General features: G+C 58.7%; 6 protein-coding genes and 1 non-coding gene across 7 annotated transcripts; 3 read left to right on the top strand and 4 right to left on the bottom strand.

Moving 5' to 3' along the window:
* Positions 1–700: 700 nt before the first annotated feature.
* Positions 701–4443, bottom strand: TRAVEDRAFT_67303 (uncharacterized protein). Its single transcript, XM_008046281.1, has 7 exons — positions 4367–4443; positions 3903–4217; positions 3531–3854; positions 3088–3468; positions 2749–3036; positions 1158–2696; positions 701–1097 (listed from the first exon to the last, which is right to left on the bottom strand). The coding sequence occupies exons 2-7, from the start codon at positions 4207–4209 to the stop codon at positions 874–876; spliced, it is 3063 nt and encodes a 1020-aa protein (XP_008044472.1). The 5' UTR covers positions 4210–4217; positions 4367–4443; the 3' UTR covers positions 701–873.
* Positions 4444–4942: 499 nt separating this feature from the next.
* On the top strand, positions 4943–6128 carry TRAVEDRAFT_75172 (uncharacterized protein; the record flags this gene model as incomplete). Its single annotated transcript, XM_008046280.1, has 4 exons — positions 4943–5264; positions 5330–5454; positions 5521–5534; positions 5585–6128. The coding sequence occupies 4 exons, from the start codon at positions 4943–4945 to the stop codon at positions 5994–5996; spliced, it is 873 nt and encodes a 290-aa protein (XP_008044471.1). The 3' UTR covers positions 5997–6128.
* Positions 6108–6211, bottom strand: TRAVEDRAFT_t222. The gene has a single exon. It is a non-coding gene; the product is annotated as a tRNA-Met (tRNA).
* A 1002-nt stretch (positions 6212–7213) lies between these two features.
* TRAVEDRAFT_175079 (uncharacterized protein) lies at positions 7214–10490 on the top strand. The gene is made up of 5 exons (XM_008046279.1): positions 7214–7662; positions 8011–8526; positions 8577–9438; positions 9494–9600; positions 9659–10490. The coding sequence occupies exons 1-5, from the start codon at positions 7282–7284 to the stop codon at positions 10286–10288; spliced, it is 2496 nt and encodes an 831-aa protein (XP_008044470.1). The 5' UTR covers positions 7214–7281; the 3' UTR covers positions 10289–10490.
* A 1515-nt stretch (positions 10491–12005) lies between these two features.
* Positions 12006–14144, bottom strand: TRAVEDRAFT_53376 (uncharacterized protein; the record flags this gene model as incomplete). Its single annotated transcript, XM_008046278.1, has 3 exons — positions 12006–13041; positions 13104–13569; positions 13634–14144. The coding sequence occupies 3 exons, from the start codon at positions 14142–14144 to the stop codon at positions 12006–12008; spliced, it is 2013 nt and encodes a 670-aa protein (XP_008044469.1).
* A 662-nt stretch (positions 14145–14806) lies between these two features.
* TRAVEDRAFT_135027 (uncharacterized protein) lies at positions 14807–15871 on the bottom strand (the record flags this gene model as incomplete). The annotated part of the gene is made up of 3 exons (XM_008046277.1): positions 14807–15348; positions 15601–15744; positions 15799–15871. 3 exons carry the CDS (start codon positions 15869–15871, stop codon positions 14807–14809), a joined length of 759 nt encoding a protein of 252 aa, XP_008044468.1.
* Positions 15872–16430: 559 nt separating this feature from the next.
* Positions 16431–17416, top strand: TRAVEDRAFT_135383 (TAFII28-domain-containing protein; the record flags this gene model as incomplete). The annotated part of the gene is made up of 4 exons (XM_008046276.1): positions 16431–16918; positions 16978–17065; positions 17121–17217; positions 17274–17416. The coding sequence occupies 4 exons, from the start codon at positions 16431–16433 to the stop codon at positions 17414–17416; spliced, it is 816 nt and encodes a 271-aa protein (XP_008044467.1).
* Positions 17417–20829: the final 3413 nt, after the last annotated feature.

Below are 20829 nucleotides of genomic sequence, written 5' to 3'. Positions count from 1 at the left end.
GTTCGAATTATAACGGCAGAAGGCGTACCGCATATCTTCGTTTGCTTCTTTGCAGCGAACCGACTGCACATCAGCAGCACGGTACGCCGTAGGCGTGCTCTTCACAGGGAAGTTAGGCCGTCAAGTATGGGCCGTATGGAGCACAACGCAGTATCACTGTCCCGCCTTGCAAGACAATTTAAGTAATTGGGCGACGGCGTAGACCCTACCGCAGTATGCGGACGTCATAGACAGGAAGGCCACCACTCCTTGCAGGGAGCGGGGACTTCCTGCCCTAAGATCGCAGCGCAAACGGCGGCTTCTGCCGCTTCATTGAACCAACTTCCTCCGGGGTGGGCGGTACATGAGGACGACGCACCCGTGAAAGAAGCATGCCACTATCGTCGACGCGGTTACCTGCGCAAACTGCGCATCGGCCGCGTCGAGCGACGCGCACACAGCCGAATATTTCGTCCGGCACCCTCTCATCGAGCTGCCATGCAGATATCCGTTGAGATACCTCCATGAAAACATCCCTAATATCCGGGTAGAGGGACCTGTCCACACTGCTGCAGCGAAGCGGACGACATTGTTACGTATGGTTCAATCGTTCCCTGCAGCGAATCGCCAACAGCCCGCAAGTGCGTGCTATCAGCGCGCTGAGAGCCCGCGTCACCAGACAGTGCAGAAAGCGTACAGTACTAGATAGCGGTCTATTATTGGATTCATGAACGACTGGAAAGCATGCGGCATACAAGAAAGCATTAAGAGGCTCTGCAGAAACCCTCTCAGGAAGCGCTAAGATAGGACCGGACTAAAGACCATGACCGAAGGAGAGATATACGGATACCATGCATAGAGCCACGAGGCGACGTGGGAGCGGACGAGCGAGCGTCATGACTTGGCTGCCTTCCCCGCCGAAGTCTGGCGGAACTGGTCGAGCACCTTCTTCGCGACCTTCTCCTGGCCCTGGCTCAAGCTCGCGAACGTGATGGGCAGCTCGAACTTCATCTTCCCGATGATCACCCACACCTTATGCTGCGGCTCGCCGGCCTGCTCGCCCTTCAGTATCTCGTGGCAGAACTGAGGAGTGGGCATGCCGGCGTTCCGACAATGATCTGTAGCGCACGCGCTTTGTGAGACGCAGCGGGAAAAGCGTAGATATAGGGAGCACGTACCGTAGAGCGCTGTGACGCTCGTCTTGGGTTTGGACTCAACAGCGATCGTGATCTTAGGGGGTTTATTAGACTTCCCGTTCTGCGACGGGGGCGCGGAAGTGGACGGTTTGGGGATGGGACGTGTGGGCTGCAACTTGACCTGACTCTTCGAAGATACACCATTGGCGGGTGGGTGCGGGGGAGAGGTAGACGGTGGAGGTGGAGGGGGCGGAGGTGGCGCTACTGACGGTGGAGCTGGTTGCGGAGGTGGAGGCGGTTGAGTCGGCGGAGGTGGAGGCGGAGGTTGTGTCGTCGGAGGAACAGCAACGACTGGCGGCGGCGGCGGTCGCGTAACAGGAGGCACAGGCAGTACAGGCACGGGCGGGGCAGGCTGAACAGGAGGAGTAGGTTGGACAGGAGGAGTAGGCTGAACGGGTTGCTGAGGCGTATGTGGTGTCTGGTACGGCGCAAGCGGCGTGTTCGCAGCCGCGATGCCCGCGTTGTTCGCTGGCGGAACGCCCGGCATACCAGGGTAGTATGCAGGCATAGGCGGAACAGGAGGTGTAGGTGCAGCTGCGGGCATAGGAGCACCGGGCATAGGGTAATAGGCAGGTTGTGCTGGAGGAGTCGGGTACTGCACGGGGGCGGACGAGTACGACTGATACCCCGAGACCTGGCCTTGGCCGGGAAAGGAGGTATAAGTAGCACCGTACGGATATTGCTGCTGCTGCTGATAAGGCATGGGCGCCGGAGCACCTGCGACCGGCGGTTGCGGTTGAGGAGGATAGTAGCCAGCATACATCCTATTCGGCGCGCCATACTGAGGAACTTGCATCGGCGGACTCGGGTACTGTGGCTGCGGTTGTGCCTGACCGTAGAACGGAGCTTGCGCGGGAGGTATACCGCCTACAGGATACCCATACGGAGCAGGCTGAGGAGGCATGGGGCCACCGCCGCCCACCGCCGGATACGGCATGCGGGCGGCAGGCGGCGCAGGTGGCACGCCGACGCCGACGTTCCTAGGCCCAGGCTGAAAGTGGCCGACAGGGTGCATGGGGCCCGCCGCGTTGCCAAATTGGCCGGGGCCAGGAGCGTTGGGTCTCGACCAGGACGTATTGTTCGCGAACTTCTTCTGCCCGTTCCACATAGGCTTCTGGTTCTGGTATCCCTGCCCCTGCGGAACAAACCCACCACCTTGCATACCTTGATGATTGTTGTTGTTGTTGTAGCCCCCGTTGATACGGGGCTTCTTGAAGTTCTGCCAGCCCCCCTCGCTTGGACCGGCCCCCCACTCCCCGCCATTGCCGCCGTTTTCCCAGTGCTTGCGCTTCCGGTTCGCAAATTGATTATCCTGCTGCTGCGCGTAGTATGGGATATAACCGGGGGGCGGGGGTCTGCCCTTGTAGCGGAGGAACTCGATGACCCCTTCCTCGACGGCGCGCGCGATGACAGCAAGCTTGGCGTCGTTCCGATTGCGATACTCAGCGGGGACGGTGTACTTCCGCACCTGCTCAGGTGTCGGCGACGGACATAGTTCGACGATCATCGTGGCTCCACACGCTATACTTCCCTCAGTGACCCGCACACATAAAGGCAAAAAGGAACAACCAACCATCTAAGTCCATATCATATTCGATATGCGGTTGCATGCCTGGCCCGTGGGCCTTGCGATACTCGCTGTTCAGCAAGGGAGTAAGGACTTCGGCGGCTTGCTTCCGCAACGAAGGCGGCAGCCTGTCTTCGATGGCCTTGGCCACGCTGCGAATGTAGTCACCGACGCCCTCCGACATCGCAAGCAAACACACGGCAGCCTTGGCCTCTGCGCGCTTCGAAAATCGAGCATCAACAAGATATGACTTGACCTCACCCGGTCGCTCAAGACGCAGAAGACACCCATGGTCTGAACACTGCCGTTAAAATTATGATATGCGAGGCGCGCGAATGAACTTACAGCCAAGCCTGGTGTCGACGGTCCACACGAAGTTGGGAACGATCTTCCCTCCACGCGCTGACTGAATCGTGGTATTGAGCCACGCTGGTCCATTGATGTCCAGAGCAGTCTTCCCGGCCACTTGCTCGGGAAACGGTTGAGGGAGAGCGTCGAAGAACTGTTGGAGTCCTATTGAGGAATTAGGGAACTCCGAGCCAGGCTCGTCAACGATCATATCTGGACCAGACGACGACCATGTCATGATGTAGTCCAGGACGCCATCAGCGAGAGCAGCTTCCGCGCACGCCTTCTTCGCCTCAGCGGCGCTGTTGTATATCGTATTGACAGAATATACCCTTGAGTTGCGGGGGCCAAGCCGTATACGCAGAGCGCAACCTTGTGCTAGAGATCGTAGCGAAAAGTCAGAAGAGTGGATATATGCGCATATAGTAGGGCATACATACTTCGTCCGAACTTGGGTTCGTGGATGAGTAACCAGAACGGCTTGATACGACCAGACGTTCGACTGAGACAAGCCTGTTCAATGGCCTTCACCGATTCATCCATCTCCGCTACAGATTCGACCTCTGGCTGAGGTGGCGGTGGCGGCTGCTCTACTTCCGGCGTGCCCGTACCCTCACCGGAGATGATGAAGTCGATTGCGCCGTTCTCGAGCGCGACTGTGGACACGTGCGCCTTCGCATCGTACTTCCGCTGGTGCGCAGTGGGGGAGTTGTATACGCGCGAGGCGCCGTTCGGTCGTGTAATCGTGAGTTTGCAGCGTTTTCCTGGGCACTGTGAGGCACAGTAACAATCACCATAAACGGAGTACTCACCGAAAGTCACCGCGTCCTCCTCGAACTCGTATCTCAGGGCCTCCGTGCTCCCAAATGTATGCTGACACGCCTGATGCAAACGCGCCACCGCTCGTGTAATTGTGGGCTCAGCAGCGGGCGCTGGGGCCACATTCTGTTGAGTGGGCAGAGCAGCGAGAGCGTTCCGTGATAGGGCGGCGAGAGCAGGCTCCTGGAGGTAGAGTGGAACGGGGACGGCGCCGATGCGAAGCAGTCTTTCCGTGACATGGGCAAAGACGTCCTCATCGCTGTTCGTCGCCATCGCCGAGGTGGATGCTGTGGCGTTCATGTCAACTCCTGGTAGGAATTGTCAGTCGGGGGTTACTAGGTTATATGTGCAAGGCCTAGCGTGCAGCATGCGGGCGGCGTGGACCGATTCCAGCATGTTATACGCATGTCCGCTAGGGTCCGCTTCGTGCACTCATAAGACTGATTAACCTACTCACCGCGATAAACACATCCAAAGCCGCAGGGGCGCGCGGGGTCTCCGATACGATGCGACGGTAGTAGTGGTCAGACTGAGAGTGAGGGCGCTTGGCAAGCTGTAACGACTTTGTGGCTAAGTATTGAGCGTCTAATCTACGGCACACCATGGCCGCGCCCGCGAGTACTAGTGTGTTCGCCCAGTGTTCGCGAACGCTCTCTCACACTTTGACCAATGCTAAGCGCTAATGTCGAATATCGGTCGATATCCTCAAGATATCCTTCGTGTCAATAGACATGAGCATTTTCAAACAATCCCTGGACGAAGCTGAACGTGGGCCAAAATCAAGCATTTGCCTTCCTAGTCGCCGAATATCCAGATTTACGGGAACGAGCTCCGCATGCCATTCATCGACGGCTGCAGAGCGGTGGGCTCTCGTGCCAAAGTTATCAGGACTCAACCATCCTGACATCAATATGTCATAGTCCTGCGAAGAATTCTACCTCCGGAGGTTGTGTCTGGAGCTCGGTCAGCTGCTCACTGATATCATCTCTAGCCTGAGTCGCACTCTTATCGCACTCATTCCGCGCGAACCACCATGTCCACTTCTCTCAAACAGCAATACGACGAGCAGGGGTTCGTGATCGTCCCCAACCTCATCCCGCCCGCGCAGTTCGCAGCCCTCGAGAGCGCGTCCGAGCGCGTCATCACGCGCACGCGCACCGGCCAGTGGCCGCACCGCCGCACCGTCGGGGCGCAGTTCCCCCCGTACGGGGACGGGGACCCCGACTCGTGGGGCGTGCAGCATGTTATGCACCCCGACCTGGGCGAGCCGGCGTTCGCCAGGTGGTATACGTCTGACGCGCTGGTGGGCGTTGTGAGGGAGCTGCTGGGGTGTGGGGAGGAGGATCTGCAGATGGGTGGGCGTTTCGTTTGTGTGTGCGACGTGAGTTGATTTTAAGGGCTAACACGCATGCGGATGCAGAGTTGTTCAATATGTTGATAAACCCGACGTCGAACTCGTTCGCGCTGCGATGGCATCGTGATGATGTGCGGGAGAACGCCACCGAGGACGAGGAGCGTGAAGCTCTGAGTATATGGCACCACGGCGTGAGTGTGCACATTGGCTAGCCAATGCGTCAACTGCGTCTGACCGTGACACATGCTCACAAACAGACGCAATGGAACACGTAGGTGCACCCCCACTACGCCCCACCACCCCCTACTCACGCCCCTCCAGCGCCCTCCGCGAAGACTCCTGCCTCTACGTCGTCCCCGGGTCCCACAAAGTCCCCCGCACACCCGCACAGCGCGCCCTCTCCTCCACGCTCGACCCGCCGACCGACCCGCTCACGATGCCCGGCGCCATCCGCGTCGCGCTCCGCCCCGGGGAGACCGTGTTCTACAACAACAACATCCTGCACTGCGCGGCGTACGACGCGGCCGCGCCGCGCATCACGCTGCACGCGTGCATGGGCGAGGCGCGTGGGGGCCCTGCGCGCGCGCGGAACATCCTGCAGCACGGGCTGCGGTGGATGAAGGAGCCGCCGTTCGCGGACACGCTGGATGCGCGTGGACGGGCGATGTTGGAGCGGATCGTGCGGCTGCAGGAGAGCGTGGGTGGGGAGGTTGGGTACTCTCTTGCAAACTGAGCGGGGCTGCGGTTACTTGCAATTGGCATGCGGGGGGACGGTTTCCTCTAGTGAGTATGATATGTGCTCGCCAGCAGCTCGTGAAACATCCGGAGTCAAGGGTGCAAAAAGTGCTCGGAATGAGGATCGAACTCATGACCTCAGGATTGCCCACTTGTGTAAGCGGTCATACTTAAGTATGAGACCTGCGCTCTAACCAACTGAGCCATCCAAGCATGCCATCAGACTGCCATGTTTGGAGCATTATCAGATTCACTTTCTAAGTCCTCCCAGTCCAACCCGGCTGCACCCGATCGCGTGAGCATGTATTCCTCGTTAACCCCTCTCCATGCACACATCAACGACCTCCGGTCGATCCGACGTGTAGACGATTCGTTAAGACATACTGTATGTAGCGCTCTTTGTCCAGGTAACGGAAGCAGTGACAGAAGGTCGCACTTAGCCAAAATTCCAGGTGATTCGCCGACCCATATTTCCAAGATACAAGTATTGCATCCTTTGACAGATGGTTATAACGTCCCCAGTGAGAACAGAATAGAGCGGGCGTGGCGGAAGCCGGGAAGTTACGCAGGGATTGCGATAGACCGCGGGCACGCCGCAGGCTGCCGCCGGGTGAACACAATCATGACATGTCCTTGGGAACCGTATAAGTCTGAGACAGCTGGCCGCGATCCATCTATCATACAAGGAGCCTGCGGGTCAGAAGACCAGCTCATGCTGCCTACTTGGAAGGGCAGTGTCTGCGCCGCGAAGCTGCCCGCAGTTCTACCGTACATAGCAATTATGGACGGATGGGGAGAGGGTGGGGTGCCTCGAAACGGAGTGACCCCGGCTCGTGTGATACACGCAGGATGTCATGACGGTGGCGTGCTGCAAGCAAGCCGCGTTAGTACACGCCCGTTATCGGTCGTTCGGATGCATTTGAAAGCGGATTTACAGTGAAGCGCACGCGGCGCAAAGCTAGACGCATCGGTGCCCCTCTGCACACGAGCAAGGCAGAGCGCGGGCAGAGCAGAGACCGATAGCAGAAGACTCGGAGAGAGTCATATGGGCGGCTGTGTATGCGGGGTTGCGCGTCGCGATGTGAAGGGGTGTGAAGAGCGGACCTGCGGAACCATTTTGGGCGGTTGTCTCGCCATTTATGGGTTGCCAGCGTCGCGTGGCGCGGGGTAGATAAGGCGGGCGACATACGCAACCTCCTCCTTTCCCTCCATCCACCATCTCCCCCTCTTTGCCGTTGGGGAGCATCTTCATCACCTCTCCATCCACCAGTCCTTCATTCAGCATGCGTCGTTTGTTCGTCGCTGCTCTCGCCGCCGCGGGCCTCGCCGGCACCCTCGCTCACGACTCGCACAATGTTTCGCGTCGCAAGACGCTCAGCTTCGGCCCTGTGCACCCCCACGCGTCCTACCACACCAACCCGGTGTACCACACCAGCCTCCTCCGCGCGTCCGAGGACCCCCTCGACGTCGCTCGCCTCTTCGTGGAGGATCTCGTCCGCGATATCCCCGGCAGCGACTTTGTCGTTCGGAAGGACTCGTACACGGACGAGGCGACCGGCATCACCCACGCTTACGTCCGCCAGTACATCAACGGCATTGAGGTCGCTGATGGCGACATTAACGTCAACATCAAGGATGGTGTAGTCCTCTCGTACGGCGACTCGGTGAGTACTTGACCAGAGCCAGCAACGCGCCCGGATTCCTCTGCGTTTGCTTGCACTGTCTTGCGTGGGGAAAAAAGAGAGTATGCCGTCAGCGTTCATCCCAGCGTTTTGGTAAACCCGAGCCGGTTGCGCGATAGATGTCGGTAGTGCTGCCATCGTAACTACAAGAAGAACATGAACTAGAGGAGCGAGTTTTCTTTGAGGAAGCTACAGGGTATATCGTGATGGGGAGAAGAATGGTTGGGCACATCCGTCGCCCCTTGCAGTTGACGCTCTTACCGTCCACCTCTTTAGCTTATTCCCGAAAGCTTCCGCATATGTTCAATATGCTCATACTCCTCATTACAGTTCTTCCGTCCGAAGACCGCGACCACCTTCAACGTCGCAGACGCTGTGAGCGGCAAGGTCGACCCTCACGCAGACTACTGCCGCACCCTCGAGGACGAGATCACCTCTCAGCTCCGAACGGTCGATCGCACCTCTCGCAAGGCCCCAGTCGAGGCCACCGCTCTTGAGCAGCTGTCATACCTGTACGAGTGGAACTGCAAGTTCGTTGACGCCCCGGACATGATGGCGCAGGACCCCGAGTTCTCCGCTGTGGAGGATGTCGCGTCTGGCGATATCTCCCGCGCGCTTTTGCAGTTCATGCTGGCCGCTACGCCTAGCGAGGACTTGCAGCAGGAGATCATGGACGACCCTTCCAAGTTCATCCCCAAGATGCGTGTGTCGTTCGAGCACCACATGTCGGAGCAGCCGTTCTTCACTATTGAGAACGCTCCTGACGCCGTCAACCCTGTGAAGGGACGCCTTGCGTTCATCCAGGTGCCGGAAGGTGACTCTACGACTCTGCAGCTCGTCTTCAAGGTTAGTCCATCATCCTTTTGCCTCGCGCTACACTTTTGACGTGCATACAGTTCGAGGTTGAGATGAAGGACAACTGGTACGAGGCCGCGGTCTCCGCCGAGGCGCCTCACCGCATCATCTCGGTCGTGGACTGGGCTTCCGACTCTCCTGTCCCCGTCGCACCTGTCCCCAAGGACTCCGAGGGCGCGACTTACAACGTCTTCGCCTGGGGCATCAACGACCCGTCGGTCGGTGAGCGCTCGATCCAGAAGGAGAACTTCGATGCTCTCGCGTCCCCGCTCGGATGGCATGCGTTGCCCTACGCGAACGACCCCCACTCTGAGAGCGTCCGCCCCAAGGATGCGTCGAAGATCCGCAACACCACAACCACGTGGGGCAACAACGTTTTCGCGCACGAGGACTGGGAGGGCCGCAACAACTGGGTGAACAACTACCGTCCGGATGCCGGCTCTAGCAAGGCGTTCGACTTCAAGTACTCACCAAAGAAGACCGACACGACCGACGCCCTCGAGGAGGCCCAGAAGTACATCAACGCCACCGTGACGCAGCTGTTCTACACGTCGAACTTGGTGCACGACCTCTTCTACCGCTACGGCTTCAACGAGGTTTCCGGCAACTTCCAGCAGCACAACTTCGGCCGTGGCGGTCAGGAGAACGACGCTGTCATCGCCAACGCGCAGGACGGTAGCGGGTACAACAACGCTAACTTCATGACGCCGCCCGACGGTCAGAACGGTCGCTGCCGGATGTACCTCTGGAACACCGCAAACCCCTACCGCGACGGTGACCTGGAGGCCGGCATCGTCATCCACGAGCTGGCCCATGGGTTGAGCACTCGTCTCACCGGTGGTCCCGCGAACTCTGGCTGTCTCGGTTGGGGTGAGGCCGGTGGTATGGGCGAAGGCTGGGGTGGTGAGTCATCTTGTCATAACGAAACCAAAGCCTTCCCTGACGTAGTTCCTCGCAGACTTCCTGGCTACGACCATCCGCAGCAACAAGAACTACTCTGACTACGCTATGGGTTCGTGGGCTGCCAACCGTGACAACGGTATCCGGAACTACCCGTACTCTCTGGTGCGTGTCGGCAGATTAGCTCATGATGTACGAGTGACTAAACACACCTCTTGTGTAGAACGAGACCGTCAACCCTTCGACGTACCAGACGCTTGACAAGCCCGGTTACTGGGGCGTGCACGCGATCGGCGAAGTCTGGGCGCAGATCCTCTGGGTCGTGTCGCAGAAGCTCATCGAGAAGCACGGCTTCGTCGACGACCTCTTCCCGCCCAAGCCGCTTGAGGATGGCACCATCCCCGAGGGCGACTTCTACCGCAAGCTCGAGTTTACAGCGGACGGCAAGCCGAAGCCGCTCGTGCCCAAGCACGGGAACTCGTTGATCGTGCAACTCGTGCTCGATGGCATGAAGCTGCAGCCTTGCCGGCCCTCGTTCTTCGACGCGCGCGACGCGATCATTGCCGCCGACAAGGCGCTCACCGGTGGTGAGAACCTGTGCGAGCTCTGGGAGGGCTTCGCCGCCCGCGGTCTTGGCTTGGACGCAGCCGTCAAGAACCGCACGCCATGGGGTGGAGGTGTCCGCACCAACGGGCATGCGCTCCCCAAGGAGTGCAAGAAGGCGGGCGAGCCCGAGCCTCCGACCGAGCCCGCGCCGGGCGACGGCGATGATGACGGTGACGACGACGACTGGCCCTGGTTGCAGTGGGTCATCGAGAAGACCGCGGTGTTCTCGTGGTCGTGGCCGCTCTGAGGACTTTGCCTTGCTCTAGACCTACGTTTTGCTTCCCTGCTTCCATGCCTGGTCAGGACACGTTGCTGTTGCTTGTCAGAGCGGCGGGGACGTTGCTTGTGCTTGCGGGTGGTTTGGTAGAGGTGATCGTTGTAATATAGATGCTGCTCATTTCGGATGGATTCTTGTACTACCACTCGCATATACATGATCTCGTAATAACCTGCTGCGTGTGTGTGCGACAAGATTTCAAGCTTCCTCAGCTAGGCAATCGGTTCAGGTTGCGCGAGGTGAGTAGCTAGAACAGTATTTGGACAGTGTTTGTCAAGCTGACTGCTCTCCTGTCGTTTCACAGGTTCTGTGCCATGCTTGCATGGCTGGCGCATTTCCCCGGCTTCTGTGCTCACTGCACGCAGGCCTACGCAGCTGTCTGAAGATCAAAATGGTACTGCCACGCCCTGCACACTCATGAATACCGCGCCGACCACCAACGACATTAATATTGAGCCTCGGTGGTTGCTGTGTATGGTAACCTATCAAGTAAATCCCATATCCCCGGGAGTTCGCCCGAAGCTGCAGCACACGCGCTCATGCTATCGAAGTTCTGGCAGCGACGGCGCTCGGCTTGAAGGCGCGTTCCTCGCGCAGGTCTCGTGTGCAAAACGTCGAGGTGGTGTGGACGTCCGAGACGCTACCACCGTCGCGATCCACTGGTAAGCGCTAAGCCCTCCGACCTACAAATCATGTTCGTCGTACTGAAGTCTGTCACTGCAGACCATTGCATTTTGCGGATATTCAATTATGCATCTGATCAGTACGGCGAGACTCTAGTCTGTAGTAGCTGCCCGAAAGACTGCAGGGTGGTTGTGGGCAGTGACAGGGGAAGAGGTGGTCGGGTCTCAGCAGCGGCTTCTTGTCTGGGCTGGAGAGGCTCACAATTTTCATCCAGGGCCGCGAAAACCCCCTGAGATGTGCTGCGTATATTTCTTCCGTCTTACCCGGTATGCGTAACGTCCTTCGTTTTCAATATCGTGCGTCTTTTGAAAATCACTGCGAATCGTACACGGTACCAGATACGTAGTAATTCTATTCATGATGTTCGCACAGTCTTCCCATTAGATCATGGCATGCATACGTATATAACTTGAATACGCATTCATCTGCTTCACACCGCTCGTACGTTTTTACGGCTAAGCAACTGCGCCGTACCGTTAAGCCGATTCGGCACCCTTTCGCTTTCTATTCCGGTTCCAATGATCCTCTGTCATGTACTACACATTGGCAGTACTTTGTACCTTTATACGTCTGAATATGACACTCCATGTCACAACCATACGTCCACCGATACAACCCCACGTTTGAGAACATATATATGTACCTCCCAGTCCGGAGTGCACTGAAAGGTAAATGACAACTTGAGCGATCGCGACCGTGCGATACCATTCAACATTTCGGCCACGAGGACGTCGACGGGCGGGTGGTGAGGCTGTCACGACTGCCAACCTGCGCAGACTTCATGTACTCTTGTACATTCTGCTCTTTATCCCGCGGCTCAACGCCCCAGGCAATAGACGCTAATCTAAACTACACATTCTAAAACAAACATATGGGACACGAGACACGATCCGCGAATGCTCCGGCGCATCCGAGCGCGAACTTCAAATAAGTACACAGTTCATAGTCCTTCTCAGCACCTCCTTTGCTCCTGTTCTCGAGTTCATTTGTCACCTCCACCTCTCTAGGTGATACGCGGGCTCTCATAGTACCCGTTGTCCTCTCTGTACTTGCTGTGATTGATCTTCCGCCCTTTGAAGTCACGCGAGCGCGGCGTCGGGTGGAACGGGTCCCTCGTCTGCCTTGGGCTTGACATCCCGAGCTGGCGATGAGAGCGCCGGGTCATCCGGGGCGGAGTGGACGGGGCAGGCACGGGCTGCGACGGTCCCGCCTCGCCTTCGTCGTCGTCTTGGAGTTGGTCCACCTCCTCGTCGTCCTGCAGCTGGTCCTCTTCGACCTCGTCATCCGCAACGTCCTCCATCTCGTCGTCTGCAACCTGCTCCCCGGAAACATCGACGCCCGAGTCCTCAGCCTGCTCCTCCTCCGCTTCGGGCACTTCCTCATCCGCATCGGCCTCCGGATCCTCAGGCTCGTCATTCTCCTCGCTGTGTTGTCCGCTGGGGCCCGCCTCTGGACGACCCTGGATCAGCTCGTCCTCATGTTCATCATCCGGCTCCCCGTGCACACAAATCGCTTTGTGCTGCTTCCCCGGCGGGGAGATCGGGTTCTTGTACAGGTCGTAGGCCGTCGTCTTCTTAAGCCAGTCGAAGCGCGGGCTCATGTTGTCCGGCCAGCCACGCGGGAGGGGGGCGTCCGGGGAGACAAGGTCCGAATGGTCCGAGTCGTCGGAGGGTGACGGGGTGCTTTCCTCGTACCATTGAGGCTGGGGAGGGGGCTCGTAGTCGTCGACCTCATCGTTGTCCTCCTCATCCGAGGCGGCTCTGTCGTCGTCGTCATCGTCGGCCTCGTTCTGCGAGGGATCTGCCCCGTTCTGCGAGGGGGGCCCATGAGGCGACTGGCTGGACCTGTCTTGACGGTTGTATACCGCACTCGATGTGGGCTCGGGTGCATTGCTCCTCAAGCGTTTGGAGGGGCTCTCGAGCTCGGGCTGCTCGGTGGCGTGGCGGCGCTTCGCGCTCCTGTTCGCGAGCGGCGAAGTGCGTGGGGACGCGTCCAGGTACGAGAGTGTGTCCGAGGGACGGGACTGGTCCATCATCTCACTGTTGCACACGAACGGCTAGATGAGAATATGCATAATCACCAGAAAAATTGCGGCGCTCACCTATTGTCCTCCTGCAGGACCATGGGCGGGTAAACAGAGCCCGTGAAGTCCTCCGTGAAGTCCATGGTGTCCTCCTGAGGCAAATCCTCAACCCCGTCCTCGTAGTCATCGACCTCATACCGCGGGAGCCACGTCTGCTCGGCCTTCTCCATCAAATACTCGACGAACGCCGGGCCCGCGACACGCTCGATGTCGTCCAGGAGCCTGTCATACCCCTCAAGCTCCTCGTCGAGCTCCGCCTCCGCGAGCGTGCTCTCGACCAGCGCGGTATTGACCAGGCCGCGGATCCGCTCGATCTCCTGCGCGAGCGCGTCCTCGTCGTCTACTATGCCCTGCCGCATGTCCGCGAACCAGTCCGGGTTCCGGGGCTCGGCTGGCGGGTACTCGTACACCGTGCCGGTGTCCTTGCCTCGGGAAGGGTCATCCTCTGCGATAGCCTCTCGGCCGAAGCGCGCCACCAACGCAGCTGTGAAGCGAGCGAGAGACTTGTGAGCGGACGCGGACATGTGGGGGCGCACGCACATGCTCACCTTTGTCTAGCTGGCCTAGGGGCACGCGCTCGGGCCGCGCATAGGGCGAAGACAACGCCGCCTCAACCTCCTCGATACTGTCGTCCGAGGCAGGGAGTGGCACCTCTGGCGCAGGAGCGGCAGGCTCCGGCGGCGGAGAAGGGCGTGCGAAGACGGGTTTGGAGAACACAGGCTTGGAGAACACAGTTGGGTATACTTGGGCGGGCTCCTCACCGCCTCTGTCGACGCCCTTGCCCTTCGCGTCCTTCACGAGCGCTGCGAATTTGAAGGTAGGCTGATCCTTCATAAGGTGAGGGGGCACAAACACGGGCCCGTAGCCCTTCACAAGCGGTGATGCCGGCGCGTTTTCCTTCGGCGGGTCTGAGCTGAGCACCGTGCTCTCGATCGGCGGCGGTGACGATGCCTTCTCGTTAAGAGCAGCGAAGATGGGCGCCCGCTGAGGGGCAGGTCCAGCTGCCGATTCAGCGGTAAGGGTATGTGGCGCATGAGGTTGTTGGGTCGATTGTGCCATCCTGGATGTCGAAAGTGTTGAGTAGGACGATTGACACGGTTTGGTAGTCAGTGGTTGATAGCGGGAGAACAAAATGTTCAAGGGAGCGCAGGTGCAAGAGATGGTGGGGGTAAGAGGACAAGCAGTATCAGCCGCACCCTTGTGGCCGCTGCGTATTTATGCGACGAGTGGCACAACCAGGCGTTCTTTGTTCGTTCTTGGACCCGTCCCGATTTGGGGGTGGGTTTTGATGGGACGGGCGTGCAGACGCCCGCCGGCGCTTGACATGAGGCTTTAGCCAACACACTGATTCGCCCGAGGTCGTGTACCCATTGTCCGCCTGGATGAAAATGGTGAATAATAGGATATGAAATGACGGTAATGGTTATCTCTGGGTCATCATTCCGTCCCAAGCGCATTAACTGATTGGCATAAAGAAGTGCATAGTACATACAGGTTACAGCAAGAATCAACATCCTGGATGCCTAAGAAACACAAGATAGCAGGCAGACTGGAGGGTAAGATTGACTAGCGGTACGGTTCAGCGTCTGCGCCCTCAGGAGGGCGATGGATGTAGGTGTTCTGGGCCGTCATGATGAGCGGATTCGTCAGTTGCTTGGCTCCATCGCTGCTTGATGCATCATCGTAAGTAGTGCACTCGGTGACTTGACGACAAGGAAAGCTTACCCAAATTGCCGTAGGAGGAGCTCATCGAGCAGAGCGTCCTTGCGCTCCTTCCAACATTTCTCCTCGTGTCTGAGCACACGGAGTTCCTCCACGAGGGCCTCGTGCTGCTGCATCGCCCACTTGTGCTTCGCCTTTGCGAGCATGTAGCGGACTTGTGTGTGTGATCGGCCCATGATCAGTCCCGTCGCGGGATCCGCCTGGCGGAGAAGGTGCGGCGGGAGCTCGTCCTCCGGATCGTACTCGAAGGTACCCGGCTCCGGGGTGTACTGCCGCACTGGTGTCGGCGGCAGCCGCGAGGCGAAGCTGCTGCCCTCGATGGGGGAAAGCCGAAAGTCATCGTCTTCACCATGAGGGTCTATCTTGAAAGACGAGGAGTAGCCGGGGTACTCGGATGCTTGTGTTGGGGCGGGCTCGGGGTTGTCCCCGGGTTGCTTGCGCTTACGGTTCCCACCCCGACCGGGGAGGGGAGGGGAGATGTTGTGCTGGATGCGCATGTGCTTTGCGAGCGCGTCTGAGCGGGTGAATGATTTGTCGCACTCTGAAAATGCAGGTCAGCACGAAGGCAAAGGGGCGACACATACATGAAGACAGATATCGCTTTGATACAGCACGAGACACGCCAAAACGGTCGGACACGCGATAGTCTTTGAGACGTTAGTCCTACAAAATTGTCCGAAAGGCTGTGACACCCAACTACTGCCAGCAGTGTTTCAACCCGCCACGCATCACCTATCGCTTTTTGGCGCTCAAAAGCGGGATAGTATCCATCGCGAAGAAGATGGAGGCTCACCTGGGCGGGGGCACGTAAACGGTTTCTCTCCGGTGTGTGAACGAATGTGGGAAATGAGCGCGAACCGCGATGTTTGTGCGATACCACGCCGAACACATCCTGCCCATTCGCAAGTGTAGTTCGATTTGTGAACACCGATATGATCTACGCAATGATTCATCAATTAAGACCAATTGCACTCAGTGGATTAAGGCGCACCGTTGTGTATATGGTCGATGAGAGTAGGTAGATGATTGAACACCTTGCCGCAGTCCTCCCATTGGCATGTCATAGTATCCGCCTCCTGCTCCTCGCCCATCATAGAGACCTCCGCCGTCACGGGCGACCCCGGCCTTGATGCTGAGGGTGCATACTCTCCAGCTTCGCCCCCGTATGAGCCAAATTCCTCGTCGCTTGAGGAATCTGAGACGCCACCGGCGGGCGAAGAAGGTAGACTAGGGGAAGGGGAAGGGCTGTATTGGCTCCGCGCCATCTTGCCGAGCTTGTTGAGGTTTTGCGAAGGATATGAATCCGCCGTTGTGGTCGTCGTGAACGTCGTTGAGCAGCGCGGTGGGAGTTTTTGAGAAGAGTTCTGTCAACTTCCAGGATCCAGTTTGAGTGAGCGCGCGTTGTGCGGGGTTCGCCGGCGTCAAACGCGCGCGACTTCCACCTTCACCTTGACTGCCACCACCACCACTCGAAACATATCCCTCGCGACAATCTTGTCCGAATTGACGTAAAATCTGCTGTTTCCGTGAGATCTACTTGAGCCGAGCACTGCAAGACCTCCAGGCGTTGCAGCAACGATGTCTTCGCCTTTCGCAACCTATCCCGTCCCGGAACGGTCCTTCATGCCATCTACCGGGACCTCCACACCAACAGCGCGAGGAGGCGCATCAGGCCGAGGGACGGGCGCAAAACGCGGGCGCAAGCCCAAGAACGCCAACGCTGATGCCTCACGCACGCCCTCGATCTCTCAGCCACCCAGTGCCCAACCCACCCTGTCATGGGCCGATTCTCAGCCAGGACCAAACTCCACCCAGTCTATAGCAGGTGCAGGTTCGTCAAGTGCAGTAGCGTCGCCCACCACGTCCACCCAGGACGCGTCTGCGAACTTTGCGGATGGTCTCAGCCTTCCTGGGGCGCAGGCCTCTGCAAGCACTCCTGCGCCTGGCGGGGACGCAGGAACGCCTGGGCCGTCAACAGCGGTACCAGCAGCCCCCGGCGCACAAGCGGGCGAGGAGGATGATAATGGGGAGGATGAGCTGCTGCCGGCGATGGCGGATGACGATTACTCGGCGCAACTGTCGTGGCAGAGCCAGTCGAAGGACAATCTCAAGTGCGTTGGGTTACCCGTTATGCGAGATTAGCGTTGACGAGTGTGGTGTGGACCTCCAGGGTGCTCATGGACAACCTGAGCCCTGCACAATACGATCGGTTCGAAGCCTACCGTAGGTACGCTTTGTCGAAGCAAGCCGTTCGGAAGGTGAGCACCCTCTGCGCCCTCAGGGCAGAACGCGTGGTTAACCTTGCGGGCCTAGGTCATCCAACAAACGACCGGAAACCAAGTCTCGCTGCCGGTCGCGCAGATTATCGCCGGTTTCGCGAAGGTATTCGTGGGCGAGATGGTGGAGAAAGGTTCGTCCTGACCTCCCTTCGACCGTAATCATCATGTAAACGTTGCCTTCGTACAGCGAAAGACGTGCAGGAGCGCCGCCAGGAGAGCGGTCCGCTGAGCCCTGACCACCTTCGTGAGGCGTACCGAACGTACCAGAACGAGACGGGAAGAGTGGGTGCTGCCCGACCGTTGCGGGGAAAGCGTCTGTTCAACCGGTAAATGTCGGGCCTGTTGACTCGTGGCACTACCGTTGTCGCGGCCATGTTTCATCGTTGACTGTCGTGCAATTTGTGTGTAAGATTGTGAGTACATGCAATGTTGATGCATTGTCCACCTCATCTGCGTTTCTGACCGCTAGCTTGTCAACAGATGTACTCGTATCATACATGTCGGATTTTCCGGGTCTATCCAATGCTTTCTCGTGGCTTAGACCTACACTCACGCTCGGGACGGTGCAACGAAAGCAATGGTTCGGAAACTGGACGGGTAATCCTCGCACGATGTGGTGCAAGTTTGCAACAGCCAATGCTGGTCATCGCGCCTGGAACTTGGTCGTCTCATGCTCCTCCTAACTGACATTCTTGCCCATACCCTAGACACTCTTCCCTCCAAGCCTAAGGCCTCAAGGCCGATCCAAGCGGTTTCACCCGAAGATCGATGTGACGTCGAACCCCCTCGGTAATGCCACACATAACGCCCCAGTGCGTAGGGGATCGGTGGGGTGCGTGGCGCCGGCGGTGAATCGTGCACCTCACCCCAGGTTATCTCAAGACCCACTTTAGTTCCACCGCCGGGTTCATAACCAGCTCATGGGACTCGAGGTCTGATGTGCCTATAACAGGTGAGTCGTCGCTCGTATTTGGTATTTACCTAAAACGAGATATCTGCAGGGTCCAGCGGGAGTTGGGAGTTGAAAGTCCATTGTGGTCTGGTGCCGTGTGCAGTCCCTGGGATTCCGAAGACCCTGCATCTCCGAGACCTCCCTACGACCACGAGATGCATAGCGCGTAGCTCACGCTCGTGTCGATCCGGGATAGTGTGGAGATGATCAGCGCGCATCGACTATGTTGTCGAAATTGCCCGAGCCGCACTAGGCTGGTGCGGTCGTCCCTCTGCTCTCTAACACACGACGTGCTCACCCCCGATCACGGTGTATCGGGACAACGTCACCATAGAGCAGCTGATGAGTGATGCTCGGTGCGAAGAGTGTTATGGGAGAGCACAGCCCTCGGGTACAGAAGAGTCAGGTCAAGCAGAAGCGCGGTATACCTTGGCGATATGATAGCACGCTACGAACGTACGGTACGGTCAGTTTCTCATACCAAAATTGATTCCAGCAGCCCGAAGGTCTTTGGACGACTACACCTCACTCCTAATGCGCCTCGGTCCTACTGCCACAAGCTGACGATACGACGGTGACAGCGGGTCGGTGACCCGGCCAAAGCCCTGCGATAATCTCCCACCCCCACCCCCGACCCACACACGGCGCCGACACCCCCGCCCTCGCCACTCGATGCAGAAAGAACGCCCCCACAGCCCGTCCAGCAATAGAGCCATCGTACTACCACTAGCCTCGGCGGCGAATGGGGTTTCTCCGCAGTTTGCAATGTGCGGGCCGGCGGCTCACTCAGGCTAGCAGCCCTCGGTTAACGCGTTGGCCACCCACTCCATCCCCTCGAATTTCGAAGGTGCGTGCGCCAATCCACTGGAGGAAATGCTATGCGGGTCGCGTTCCTGAATCATTGAGTATCAATGTCATCGACGCCCGCCTGATGTGTATCGGTGCTAGCCCCTTGCACGTCGTCATGCGCGCCGACTCCCGAGGGCTCCCGAGTGAGAGGCTTCCTGCTCCCTAGGGCGGGCGAGCGTCGGCCTGTCCTGCGCGCGTGAACACCAGCCACATACAGCGGCGCGATAGCTAGGAGCTCAGGGACACCGCACTCCAGGCCTGCGTCACTTTGGGGTCGCCGAGGTCGCCGCGACACCCTGCGATTCCTTCTACCGAGCACTTCCTGATTGCGGGCATCATGAATGCTCAATTGACGGTGTGGCACATAGGGGCTACCGCAGTGGAGCGCGTCGTCCAAGGTCGTCCAGCGTCCACCTTGGTTCGTCCATGGCATGATATTGATATTGATCGACACGGCGTCCCGGCGGAAGGGCACGGTATTGCCGGCGGCTCATCAAGCTTTCGAGAGACGTTTGGAGTTGGTTGCCCCCGATTGCGAGTGCGACGCCGATCGACACCACGCTGCTTATCCAGTGGAGTCCGTGCTGTGCGGTCTGTCGCTCAAGCTGGCGCGTGACCCTGGCTTGCGGTCGAATGTTACCTTCGGTACGAACGCACCCGGCGGCGATCGTAGGGAGACATCCTCGAGCACACAAGTCCGCTCGTGTCGCCCGAGGTTCCCACTGCGGGCACGACGAACGCTGCGCAGTGCGCAGGACCCGCTCGATCGCACCGGCGGGACGCCTGAGGCTCGTCCCACTCTGGTATGTTGAGCCCTCAGCCCCGCACCTGCACTTCTGGCCCCGTTGCTAGCCATGCACAGCACCAGGGCGAACGATGCGGATACGATCGGCAGAGGCGCCCCAGGTTCTCATGGACGTTCTGCCAGGACCCCCGATTATAGTAGGTGAACCTACATCTCAAAAATCCAGGATTTGGGCCTTTTTGTCCGCGTCCGAAAAAGTTCCCACGCTTTCTGAGTGCAGTTTTGAACGTTTCAGCCAAATCGGAGGCGGTCGACTTTTCAAAATGGACATTTTTGTCCGGAAAAGGCTGATGTAGGTTCCCCTACCATTGTCGGGGGTCCTGTTCTGCCACCGCCCTTCAATTGTGCACAGGGCACGCTGTTCGGCGTCGTCATTCCGTGGCCGAGGCGGGCCTCGCGACTAGACTGACAGCCTACAGGGCGCACGGGGGTGCGGGGAAGGGGCGTCGCGCGTAGCGGGTGCGCACATGGGGCTCTGGGCGTGAAACGCGACCTGGCGAGGCACCGGGGTTATGAGCCCCTTTGCGCATTGGGGCGTTCGTGTGGTCGGTCCGCCACACCGTACGGTGCGGTTGTTTCACTCTGACGTGCATTCTATGTTCACTGATGTGGTAGTGAAGTTGGGAGTCTCTATGTACCATCTATACATTTCAACACACTCGACTAGCAGTCATGAACGGCGCAAGTCGACCAGCCGCCTGCGTATCAACCGCGAACGCCTCTCAATATCTCTACGTAAACCTAATGAATGCATAGGCGTACATTCGGCCCTCCTCCCTACCTGCGGACGCAGTCGTACCAGGCCAGAGCTCGCCGTGGCCGAGAGTCGCGATGCGCCCCAGAGGAGGCGGGGCGCTGCCGCATATGGCTCTCCACGTCGATCCGGATCGTCGGTGCACCACTGCGGGACCGAGGCACTAGCACAGCTTTTCACTAGAGCTCCCAGGTACATCCACTCAGCCAGATCCGTTCTCCCCGACCACCTTCCCAGAGCTTCCCAGCAGACCGTCCTCAGCGGCTCGGAACGACGCATCGTACGAGCTCGTACGCCTTTCTGATCCAAGGATCCACCCAGCGCCGAGATGTAACCACGACGTTCCCACCACACCCCGCCCGTACCTGCCCGCACGCCCTCTT

Source organism: Trametes versicolor, assembly GCF_000271585.1.
Source record: "Trametes versicolor FP-101664 SS1 unplaced genomic scaffold TRAVEscaffold_13, whole genome shotgun sequence".
Lineage (NCBI taxonomy): Eukaryota > Fungi > Basidiomycota > Agaricomycetes > Polyporales > Polyporaceae > Trametes > Trametes versicolor.
Note: the sequence above shows the minus strand (reverse complement) of the source record. Positions and strands in the feature narration are given on the sequence as shown.